The sequence below is a fragment of the Jaculus jaculus genome, chromosome 13, assembly GCF_020740685.1.
Source record: "Jaculus jaculus isolate mJacJac1 chromosome 13, mJacJac1.mat.Y.cur, whole genome shotgun sequence".
In the NCBI taxonomy this organism is placed as follows: domain Eukaryota; kingdom Metazoa; phylum Chordata; class Mammalia; order Rodentia; family Dipodidae; genus Jaculus; species Jaculus jaculus.
The window spans coordinates 68,341,738-68,354,600 of record NC_059114.1 but is presented as its reverse complement, the minus strand read 5'-3'; the positions used below and the strand labels follow the sequence as shown (position 1 = coordinate 68,354,600).

Below are 12,863 nucleotides of genomic sequence, written 5' to 3'. Positions count from 1 at the left end.
GAAGGGAGGGGGGTACTTAATAGAATGGTATTATATATATATATATATATATATATATATATATATATGTAATTAGAAGAATAGATTAATGGGGGTGAAAAGACTGAAAGTGAGGTCAGGGGAAGAGATTGAGTAAAGAAAAGGTGGAGGAAGGGCTAATCAAAATCTAAAAGGATATAAATAACTCATGTGGAAACCTACTTTTTTGGACAATGAAACACTCAGGAGCCATAGATTGCTGCTAGAAAATTTTTAGTGCCAGGGATGGGATACCTTCCAGTGAGTTGTCATCTGGGAAGGTTCCTGATGCCCACAAAACATTATAGGCCATTGCTGAGGCCCTTGGTTTCCCACCAGGAATAGAGGGTAAGGCCCTATTGGCTGAAGACCCCACATACTTGGGCAGCAAGGCCACTGACAAATCCTGCTGGAACTGAGCTGTAAACATCCTCCATGTAGAACAGCTGACAGAAAACTGGAAGAAGCCATTCTGTATGCAGTTCAATGAGAGAGAGAGAAATCACCAGTAAAGATACTCAATAGTTGACACTGCAAGCCTTATATTTGGCCAGCCAGGTCAAATGAGCTAAAGGGTGCAATAGTGGCATGTCTGACATGGTGGAAACCAACTGCCTTCTGATTGGACTGGAGGCCCACTCCATGGGAGGGATACATCCCTGATACTGAAAACTTAAAATAGGATTAGTCATGAGCCCTAGGGGTGTAACATTGCTGCTGTCTGGCTAAATGTATATACTATGCTCATCAAACTGCCCAGTTAGCACTTCTCTTAATGTTCAGACCCTTATATTAATGCTACTCTCACTTTTGGTACAGAATCTTCTCTTTTCAGATGGCAGTGACCTTGGGATGACTCAGAAGGCATTATGGTGCTGGAAAGAAGTGGCCAGAGTGCTCAGTACTGCAATATCTCTATCATACCTTCCAAGGCTCAGGGTCTATTGCGGAAGAGGTGGCAGAAAGAATGTAAGAGCCAAAGGAAGGGTAGGACTCCTTACAATGTGCTACCCCCAGACACAAAATGGCCTGGATATCCATGACCTCACAGTGCCTGACACTACCTACATAAGACCATCATAATAGGAGGAAAAGATCATGAAATCAAATAAAAGAGAGACTGATTGAGAGGGGAGGGGATATGATGGAGAATGGAGTTCAAAGGGGAAAGTGGGGTGAGGGAGGGCATTACCATGGGATTTTTTTTATAATCATGGAAGTTTTTAATAAAAAAATTTTGAAAAGAAAAAAAAAACACATTATTCTGGGGCTGGAGAGATGGCTTAGCAATTAAGACACTTGCCAGCAAAGCTAAAGGACCCAGGTTCGATTCCCCAATACCCACATAAAGCCAGACACACAAGGTGACACATGCATTTGGAGTTTGTTTGCAGTGGCTTGAGGCCTCAGTGCACCCATTCGCTCTCTCCACCTGTCTCTCTCTGCTTCCCAATAAATGAATAAAAATATTAAAAGTAAATTTTTAAAAAATGTGAGACATGTCTGTCCCATCTGCCAAAACTCCTAGAAGAATCTGCTATTTCATAAATTTAAGTATTAGTGTGTGTTTGAAGTCACATAGATGAGAAAGTTTCCAACAGAAATTCTCTGGAAAATTAAAACCTTGCTTGGACCAAATGGGACTCAAGAGGTGAGAACAGATGCACCCTGTGTGTCTAATAGCTGTGGGCTTCAGTATTATTGGTTTAATCTCATAATCCTCAGATATTAAAAATGGAAATTTAGCCAGGTGTGGTGGTGCATGCCTTTAATCCCAGCACTCGGGAGGCAGAAGTAGGAGGCTCACCATGAGTTTGAGACCACCCTGAGACTACTTGGTGAATTCCAGGTCAGCCTGAGCTAGAGTGAGACCCTACCTCAACAACAACAACAAAAAAAAGCAATTTCAGTGGAGATTAGCTCCGTAATGGAATGCTTGCATAGGTAAGTCTCTTGCTTCAATTTTTGGCACCACAATGAATAAAGTAAATAGATTATAAATTATGTCCATATCACATTGATTAAATATGGTTCTCTGAGAATAGGAGAGCTACTCAGATGATTTTCATCTTCAGACAATGTTTAGGAACATTGCTTAGCTGCTTGGCATGGTGGCACACACCTTAATCCCAGAGCTGGAGAGGCAGAGGTAGGAGGATCACTGTGAGTTCAAGGCTACCCTGAGAATACTTAGTGAATTCCAGGTCAGCTTGGGCTAGAGCAAAACCTTACCTCGAACCCCTGCCCCTCTCTAAAAAAGGGGTTTGGCTCACTGTTTGGCATCAGTACCAAGTGCCAGATGGTTACCTTTGATCTTATGTTGTTCTTGTGAACTGTGATCTTTGTTCATTTCCAGAATGACCTACCCTAGCGCCATACGAAGATGCTGTCCGCTCACATGTGTGCCTGAGAGGCCAGTACTCTGCATGTTACTTTCAGTGGATTAATTTTCCTGAGTAGAGGAGGTGGGGCAGCTTAGCCTTGGGGATCACAGGAGGAGTTGGGGACAACTCAGCCTTGGGGATCACAGGAGAAGTTGGGGACAACTCAGCCTTGGGGATCACAAGAGGAGGTGGGGACAGCTCAGCCTTGGGGATCACAGGAGGGGTTTGGATCTGATTCTGAACATGCTGGGAATGTGTAGAGAGCATCCAGAATGGTCAGTGAAATTCAGTACACACAGCACAGGACCACAGGTCCATTTGGCAGTAACACAAAAGTGACCGGCAGTGACATCACTTCTGGGAAGGGATCAGCAGGTGTACCGACCGATCCAGTTACAAAGCGAGATCCAGCTCAGGCTAGTCACGGCAGCATTGTGTCCAGCACAAAAGGCCAGAAATGAGCCAGATGCTCCCCACCAGGAGAGGGGTTCCCTGCACTGTGCATCCATGCACTGGAAACTGATCAGCTCTGAGGAAATGAGGACGTTCTGACACACTAGTTGAGAAGGGCCCTGGGCTTCATTATATAACAAGCAGTAATAATAATACAAATGCCGGGCGTGGTGGCGCAGGCCTTTAATCCCAGTACTGGGGAGGCAGAGGTAGGATGATCACTGTGAGTTTGAGGCCACCCTGAGACTCCATAGTGAATTCCAGGTCATCCTGGGCCAGAGTGAGACCCTACCTTACAAAACCAAAATAATTAAATAAATAAATAAAACAAGCAAAGGGTAAGACTGTATGGCAGAATATGATTGTTACTAGAAAATTTTCAGTGCCAGGGATGGGATATGTTCCAGTGAGTTGTTGGCCAGGAAGGTCTCTGATGCCCCCAAAACATTATAGGGCATTGCCAAGGCCCTTGGATTCCCACCAGGAATAGATAATAAGACCCTAGTGCTGAAGACTTCACAATCTTAGGCTGCAAGGCCTCTGAGAAATCCTGCTGGAAATGAGCTGCAAACCTCCTTCATTCAGACCAGCTGACAGAAAACTGGCAAAAGCCATGCAGTTCAATGTGCGTGAGAGAAATCACCAATGAAGATACTCAACAGTGGACACTGCAAGCCTTATATTTGGCCAGCCAGGCCAAATGAGCCAATGGATGCAACAGTGGCATGTTTGTTATGGGGGAAACCAACCACTCTCTAATTGGACTGGAGGCCCACTCCATAGGAGGGAATACATCCCTGATACTGAAAACCTACAACAGGGGTAGTCATGAGCCCTAAGTGTGTAACATCTGATGTTGTCTGGCTAAATGTATATACTATGCTCATCAAACTGCCCAGTTAGCACTTCTCTTAATGTTCATGCTCATACATTAATGCTACTCTCACTTTTGGTTAGAGAACCTTCTCTTTGCAGATGGCAGTGACCTTGGGATGACTGAGAAGGCATCATGGTGCTGAGAAAAAGTGCAGAGGAGTGCTCAGCACTGAGATATCTCTATCCCACCTTCCAAGGCTCAGGTTCTATTACAGAAGAGATGGTGGAAAGAATGTAAGAGCCAAAGGAAGGGTAGGACTCCTTACAGCATGGTCTTCCAGACACAAAATGGCCTGCATATCCATGACCTCACAGTGCCTGACACTACCTACACAAGACCATTATAATAGAAAGAAAAGATCATGACATCAAAATAAAAGAGAGACTGATTGAGAGGGGGAGGGAGTATGATGGAGAATGGAGTTTCAAAAGGGAAAGTGGGGGGAGGAGGGAATCACCATGGGATATTGTTTACAATTATGGAATTGCCAATAAAAAATGAAATCAGTAAAGTGGATCCTTATGTAAGATAGCTGCTATCGCAATTCAGAGAGAAACTTGAAATCTGAGCATTCATCTCTGCAGGGTATGGCTCAGTGATAAGAGTGTTTGCTTGCCACGAGTGAGGAATGGAGAAAAACAACAGAAAAGCCTGCACAGAAAGATGATCAGAAGATGACCACCTGGTGACGAAGATAGAATTGAGAAGCTGAGGTTTGCCAGGAGTTTCAGAACACCACCTGATGCTGCGCAGAGGCGCCTTTAATCCCAGCACTCGGGAGGCAGAGGTAGGAGGATCGCCATGAGTTCATGGCCACCCTGAGACTACATAGTGTGAATTCCAAGTCCATCTGGGCTAGAGTGAGAGCCTACCACAGAAAACAAAACAAAACAAACAAAACACCCACGACAGATGCCTCACAGAGGAGCTATGGGCCTGTCAACGCGTTGTTTTCAGACCTCCAGCATCCAGCCCGGGAGATCCTAAGCGGCTATTGTTGAAACCAGTCAGTTTTCAAGCTTTGCTATGACGGCCTTTGGAAGCGAACACAATCAACATCTTCCAGACCAGGAACCTGAGGCACTGGGAGGCTGAGCTGTGGCTGGAACGTAACCAGCATCTTGACTTGAGCTGTGCAAGTTTAGCTCTTGGCCGATAGAATATATATATTTTAGACATGTTTGCAAATCTTTGAATTATTCAAATAAATCGTCTCATGTCTTTATCGAGTCTCTGAACAGTCCAACTGGACCCCAACCTCCATCAAAGCTCACATCACACGGTGATCAGAGGTTGGCCACCGGGACACACGCTGGAGGGGGCGCATGTGGACTCAGCAGAACCAGCCAGTGCCGCTTCCAGAAGGTGGGTTGGCCAAGGACTGCCCGGTCCTGCCCAGAACAGCTAAGCTGGGTGCAGCCAGCACCCACAGGGTGTGGACTTCAGAGCTGCTGCAGCTCTTCCCCACAGCCTCACGTTTTTGTTCATTTATTTATTTATTTATATGAGAGTGACAGAGAGAGAGAGAGAAACAGGCAGATAGAGAGAGAATGGGCGCGCCAGGGCCTCCAGCCTCTGCAAACGAACTCCAGACGCGTGCGCCCCCTTGTGCCTCTGGCTAACGAGGGTCCTGGGGAATCGAGCCTCGAACTGGGGTCCTTAGGCTTCACAGGCAAGCGCTTAACTGCTGAGCCATCTCTCCAGCCCCCAGCCTCACATTTTTGATCAGCAGGGGTCACAGTTTAGGAATGTGGGCTGTTTAATTTTGTTAAAAAAACAAACAAACAAACACACAAAACACCTAAGAACAGATCAAGTTAAGCACAAGGGCCCCAAAGCTACTTTCATTCCAAGTCCAAGTTCTTTCTGTACCCTAATGCCCAGAGAATGATAACGGTTTGTGAATGGAGCAATCTGCTTGGATAGTGTCAGAAGGGGAAGTGGTGGGACAAAGCCATGTTTGGCTTAGCACACTAGTCTAGGGCCTGTGTAGGTCTGAGTCATCCCTGAGAACTGAAGTTCCTAGAAAAGTGCTGCATCTGCTGTACCTATGTCCAGCAAGGCTGAACAGACTGGCAAACCTTCTGTGATCACAGAGAGAGAGAATGTTGCAAGTCAGAGCCAAATTACCTTGGGCCCCATTAGCCACGTATTACCCACCTCTGTGTCTATCCTAACATCCGTGTGACCATCAGTGGATCAGGTGCAATTATTTTTTTAAAATTTTCTTTTGTTTATTTTTATTTATTTATCTGAGAGCGAAAGAGAGAGAAAGAGGCAGAGAGAGAGAATGGACACTCCAGGGCCTCCAGCCACTGCAAACGAACTCCAGATGCGTGCGCCACTTTGCACATCTGGCTAATGTGGGTCCTGGGGAATTGAGCCTCGAACCGGGGTCCTTAGGCTTCATAGGCAAGCACTTAACCGCTAAGCCATCTCTCCAGCCCCAAGTGAAATTATTAGCAGACCCCCAGCTTCCACCAACCCAAGGATTAAGAATGGCATCAGACAGCATCTGAGGCCTACGGTGGAGATTTCCCCACTTTGCTGCAACCTGCCTGCCTCGTGGTCAGCCAATGTACTTGAAAAGTGCCTCGGTTTATGACTTCTTTTTGTTATGTAACTATACAAAAAAGCCTTCATAAAATTGTTAACACGTTGGGACATAGACTTACGTTAAACTAAATCTGTGTACCTGGGCCATGATCACTCATATTTAGCTCCAGACTAAGCTATCTCTTATCCCCTTTGAGGTGAGAGCTGTGACTTTTGTGCCGACACCCCTCTGGAATCCCCTTCCAGGATGACATGCTCCTGAAAGCAGTTGGAACCAAATTTGACGAGTGGGGCTCAGACTGACCTGTGGTCTCTATTTGTAGCTGGAAGGCAGGCAGAGATGGCCTGAAAGGGACATCCGAGTCAAAACAGAAGTTGGTTAAATTGGGCTGGAGTGACGGCTTAGCGGTTAAGGGATTGCCTGTGAAGTCTAAGGACCCGGGTTTGATTCTCCAGGCAGATACACAAGGTGGTGCAGGTGTTTGGAGTTCGTTTGCAGTAGCTAGAGGCCCTGGCGTGTCCATTATTTCTCTCTTTCTCCTTCTCTCTGTCTCCAACAAATTAATAAAAATAAATATTTTTAAAAAAATTTTTTAAGAAGTTGGTTAAGGTGGCACATGCCTTTAATCCCAGCACGGGGAGGCAGAGGTAGGAGGATCGTCGTGTGTTCGAGGCCACCCTGAGACTACATAGTGAATTCCAGATCAGCCTGGACTAGAGTGAGACCCTGCCTGGAAAACCAAAAACAACAACAAAAAGTTGGTTGAACTAAGAAATGACCAAAGGGAAATTGAATGTGGTAAAGAGGAGTAGTGTTCAGCCAGTGATGGCATCAGGACTGTTTCTCTGTTGTCCTTGGAGCTCATCACGCTGCATAAGATCACACAGGTTTGTCTTGTTCCCTGATGTGCATGGAAAGAAGGTGTCTCCTGTGACCATCACCTCAATGGTGCTAGATGCTCGAAGCGCAGGCAGCGTGCACCATGATTTGTATTCTGGATGGGCTTGGTGTGGTGTATTACTGCTGTGTTACTAAAGCAAAATATCCAGTGAGGTTTATGGTTATAGAAAAGAAGTTCATTTTGCTCATAATTCTGGTGGCTATAAGTTCCAACCAGCATGACTCTGGAGAGGGTTTCTATGATCGTGTGGCAACATGGGCAAAAAGACCAAAGGCAAAGCGGCAGTGTTCAGAAAGAGCACGTGCGTAGAATGAGGAAGCAAGAGACAGAAGAGGGGTGGCTGGAGGGATGGCTTAGCAGTTAAGGCGCTTGCCTGCAAAGCCAAAGGATCTAGGTTCAATTCCCAGGACCCACGTAAGCCAGATGCACAAGGTGGCACATGTGTCTGAAGTTTGTTTATAGCAGCTGGAGGCCCTGGGCATGCCTAATCCCTTTCTCTCACTCTCTCACACACACACTCTCTCTCTGCCTCTTTCTCTCTGTGAAACAAATAAATAAGAATAAAATATTTAATAAAAGAAAGAGAGAGAAGAGGGGCCAGGCCAGGCCCAGTAGGAGCCATGCTTATCAGCCCTGACCCATGCCTGTGAGATAGTGACAGTCCATGAATGAATGTGGCGTCCCTGAGACCTTGCTAGGCTCCCTTAAAGGCTCCATCACCTCTTAACCCCATTGCTCTGGGGTCCGAGATGCAGCTTCATGGTCTCTCACACCTTATGTCAACTGTAACCTGTGGGTTTTGTACCCTTAAGGCAAATCACAAGGACAAAGAGGCCCCACTGGCTGCATGGTCATGGTACCATGACAATTCTTGCATGGAAGAAAGAGATGGGATGACTCGGAACAGAAGTTGAATGATTCACCTTGGCTTAATGTGGGGGCCAAAGGGTAAATGTAGTCAGCAGACAGAAAGTATTAGGTATCGAGATAAAACAAGGGAAAGGTTAACTTCCTTGGTTTTTAACTTTTCAGACATTAGGAACTGTTCAAGTCAGATTTTATCACATACTGGCGGCATTCAGCTTTGCTTCATAATTCCAAATATTTAAAGAGAAAATCTTAGACAACATTGGAGCCCTTTCTTTAGAAGAAAACTTCAGAAACAGCAGCAAACTTCCATGGCAAACTTTCCAAGACATTCAGTTGACTTGCTTGGAAACGTTAAATCCTGGGATTTTGCATATCGCTATTTGCCTTAACTTTGTTGTCTACTTTGCTGTTAAGAAGTAGACCTTAAACTGGGCATAGTCCCAACACTCAGGAGGCAGAGGTAAGAGGATTGCCAAGGCCACCCTGAGACTACTCTGGGTCAGCCAGGGCTAGAGTGAGACCCTACCTCAAGAAACAAAAAGCAAACAACAAAACAAACAAGACCCAAATAGACTTTGAGGCATCCAATTCCACGTTGGAATTTCAGACAAATAGCCAAGCCATAAACTCACCTGGGAGTGGGCCCCACAGCCAGAGCGCTTAATTCCAGAATGCTGATGGCCAAGGCTGCGAAGCTTCCACCTGGGGACATGCTGCGCCTATGAGGCAGCCCAGGAATTTCTTTGCAAAGGGCCAGAGGACAGAGAGCAGTTGTTTGTGCCCAGGATTTTTTTTTTATAAAGTCAATTTGCATGCCTGGGTGTCAAAGTCCAAGCAAAGGAGAGTCGTTTACAGTAATACTTGAATTTCTGTTTTCCCATATTGACAAGAGCATTTGGACAAGAAACCCAACTGCTGAAAGTGGCCGATAAGTAACATTGCTGTGTTCAAACAGGTCTCCAGCAGTACTCTGGAAGGGAGGATTCTGGGATGTATAACTGGAGAAAATGGCCTTTGTGTAGTTTCTATAGAGACCTAAACTCAAAATAAGCAAAGAAAGGCCACAGTGGAACGTAAGGCGCAGGTGTGAATGCTCTAGAGCCTGACTCCATATAAAACCAGCTGTGTGGGCTGGAGAGATGGCTTAGCGGTTAAGCGCTTGCCTGTGAAGCCTAAGGACCCCAGTTCGAGGCTCAATTCCCCAGGACCCACGTTAGCCAGATGCACAAGGGGGTGCATGCGTCTGGAGTTCTTTTGCAGTGGCTGGAGGCCCTGGAGTGCCCGTTCTCTCTCTCTGTCTCTTTCTCTCTGTGTCACTCTCAAATAAATAAATAAAAATAAACAAAAAATTTTTAAAAACCAGCCGCTTGAGTTGTTTACTCCTAGGCAAAGTATAAAAATGTAAGCTGTGGGCTGGAGAGATGGCTCACAGGATAGAACACTTGATGCACAGCGTGATGTCCGAGTCTAGCTCAGCAGCACCCTCCTAAGTGCTAGGTGGACGTGGTGGCCACCTGTAATCCTAGTGCGCAGGAGGTAGTGACTGGGGATCCCCCTGACTAGCAAGACAGCTCAAAGGCCGTGCTCCGAGTTCAAGTGATCAAGCCTGCTCCAGTGAATATGATGGAGAGTGACCAAGAAAGACCCCTGACATCAGCCTCTGCACGTGTATATCCACATCTGTATGAACAAACATGCACACGAACACATGCATGCACACGAAATTTCGTCTTGGTAACAGTTTGTAAGCTTCTTTTCTCCTAGGCAGAATAACGAGATGTAAGCTCCTGGAGCATTGACAACATCCTCCTTGTCTCAGAAGTGCACGTCTACGGGACAGATTCTGAGATGGAGAAGTTTGTCCCCTCCCCATAAAGAACACAGTTTGCCCTATATCTCCACATTCTCCAGAGCTTGTGGCAAAGGTAGTGTTCTGGAAGAATGTGGACTATGCAACTCCCCTAAGAATACTGGTTGCCCAACAGAATGATCTGGGCTACATTCATGCACACTGATGTCTACATACCCGCACCCCATTCTAACTTAATGCTTCTGGGATGGATCTCCACATTGGTAATCTTATAAATATTTGCAAGTCATTCTGATGTGTGGCCAGAGTTGAGCCAGAACAAGTGACTTGGGAAAAAAGAGGTATCTGATAGAGTTTCATAGACAATGTACCATGGTTTTAAAATGTCTCATGAGGGGCTGGAGAGGTGGTTCAGTGGTTAAGGTGCTTGCCTGCAAAGCCCAAAGACCCAGGTTCGATTCTCCAGTACCCACATAAAGCCAGATGCACAAGGTTGTACGTGAATCTGGAGTTTGTTTGCAGTGGCTGGAGGCCCTGGCAAGCCCATTCGCTTTCTCTCTCTCACTTTAATAAATAAATGCACAAAATAAAAATGTCTCATGAACTGCTGGGCATGGTGGCACATGCCTTAAACCCAGTACTGTGAGGTTGAGGTAGGAGGATTACCATGAGTTTGAGGAGAGCCTGGGACTACTACCCTTTACTTCCAGATCAGCCTGGACTATAATGAAACCCTACCTCAAACAACAACAACAAAGTATTATGATAAAAAAAAATAAATAAAAATAAAATGTTTCAGGGCTGGAGAGATGCCTCAGCAGTTAAAGTGCTTGCCTGCAAAACCTGCATTCTCTTTCTTCCCCTCCTTAATAACAGCTACGTCCAATATTCTTATCTCTGCTGACTTCAAAAAAACTTCGATGATCATCAGTCACTCTCAGAAGGTTCTTACCGGAAGCAGACTGAGACACATTCCAGAAATGTCTGTGACTCATCTCCAGTCCAGTTAAGTCACCTCTAACCCTACCTTAGAACTCTATCAATTCCTTTTTCTTTTAATGTCAGAGATTTTTGATTTTTTTTTAAATATTTCATTACTTTATTTATTTTAATATATCTTATTTATTAGAGAGAGAGAGAGAGAGAGAGAGTAAGCATGCCAGGGCCTCCAGCCACTGTAAGCAAACTCCAGATGCATGCATCACCTTGTGCATCTGGCTTATGTGGGCTCTGGAGAATCAAATCTGGATCCTTTGGCTTTGCAGGCAAACGCCTTAAGTGCTAAGCCATCTCTCCAGCTTTATTTATTTAAGAGAGAGAGAGAGGGAGGGAGGGAGAGGCAGGTAGAGAAAGGATGGGCGCATAAGGGTCTCTAGCCACAGCAGATGAACTCCAGATGTATGTGCCACCATTTGCATCTGGCTTTTGTGGGCCCTAGGGAACCAAACCTGAATCCCTAGGCTTCACAGGCAAGCACCTTAACTGCTAAGCCATCTCTCTAGCCCAATTACTTTTTTTGAACAGGATAAAATAACCTCTCTTAATTTGGCTAACTGATCTGCTCAGTGGAATAGAACCCATAACTGGAGCTGGGAAACAAGTCAGAACCATACCCCAAAAAACAGGCTTACTCTCTATTATCAAGTTCCCACCAATCGTGGGCTACCAAAGGGCCTACACCTATTAAATTCTCTCTAAAATAATAATGGTTATCCCATTTATCTGGTGCTGACTTCACTCTCTGTTGGAGAATTGGCTTCTCTTTTTCAGATGGACACAGATCCTGAGGAGAGAATCAGCCCATTGCACTTCACCAGGGTCCCAACTGAAACCACAGAGTAATTAGGGAAATGAGCAAGAGTTCTTGCTGAACCTGGTACCAGCACAAAGGTAGAGGAGATAGACACAGAGAACACTCACCTCCTACCAAACCAGATATCCAGAGACACAGAGGCTCCCAAGACCTCATCACTGAAGTAGACCTAAAATGAACCCAACATGGCTCAGGGAAATTCACGGAAGAGGGGGCGGAAAGATTTGCACATACATTGCCTCTTACCCATAACTGATGGCTAACCCCACAATGCATGACCCACAATCCCCAATGTGGAGGGCCCCTGCAGAGAGGGGAGGACAGGGAGGAGGCTAACAATGGTACCAACGTGGCTGTATACACACTGTGTGCATAACTAATAATAATAAAAAAAATAACGATGGCTGAAACCAACCATTGAAATTTGTGCTTGGGAAGAGAACTGATAGAAAGCTGCATGAACTTCACTGGTCACTGAGCAGCCCCCTGTGGTCTCTTTGGAGACCAGCAGCGAGGTGGTATGAATTAGGTGTCTCCTGAAAGCTCATGTACTTTGAATGCTTGGTCCCCAGCTGATACCAATTTGGGAGGCGAAGCCTTGCTGGAGGAGGTGTAGTCGGGGGAAGGCTTAGGGGTGTTATAGCCAGCTCCCTCTTGCTGGAGTTTAGTTCATTCTCTTTCTGGTATTTCCCACCTGCTGTGGCAGAGGTGATGCCCAGGCTCTGCTCATGCCATGCTTTCCCCTGCCATCATGAAGCCTCCCTTTGAGATGTAAGCCAAAATAACCCCTTTCCTCCCCTCAGCTGCTTTTGGTTGGGTGTTTTGTCCCAGAAACACACAGTTAGATTTTTTTTAAATTTTTTTTAAAATTTATTTTATATTTGAGAGCAACAGACATAGAGAGAAAGAGGCAGATAGAGAGAATGGGCGCGCCAGGGCCTCCAGCCACTGCAAATGAACTCCAGATGTGTGCGCCCCCTTGTGCCTCTGGCTAACATGGGTCCTGGGGAGTTGAGCCTCGAACCGGGGTCCTTAGGCTTCACTGGCAAGCGCTTAACTGCTAAGCCATCTCTCCAGCCCCACAGTTAGAGTTTTAACAAGTAGGCGCATAACTCCAGCAGAGGAAGGACAAATGGGGGGCTGGCTTACTCATGAGGTAAGATGACTGATTGCTGGCCCT

General features: G+C 45.8%; 1 protein-coding gene across 1 annotated transcript in view; it reads right to left on the bottom strand.

The window, feature by feature from the left end:
• Nucleotides 1-8,818, bottom strand: part of C9 (complement C9) — a 97,983-nt gene extending 89,165 nt beyond the window's left edge. Inside the window, exon 1 of the mRNA XM_045132892.1 lies at nt 8,693-8,818. Coding sequence (XP_044988827.1) covers nt 8,693-8,772 — 80 coding nt within the window. The 5' untranslated portion in view covers nt 8,773-8,818. The remainder of the gene's footprint in view (nt 1-8,692) is intronic.
• Between the last annotated feature and the right edge of the window lie 4,045 nt (nt 8,819-12,863).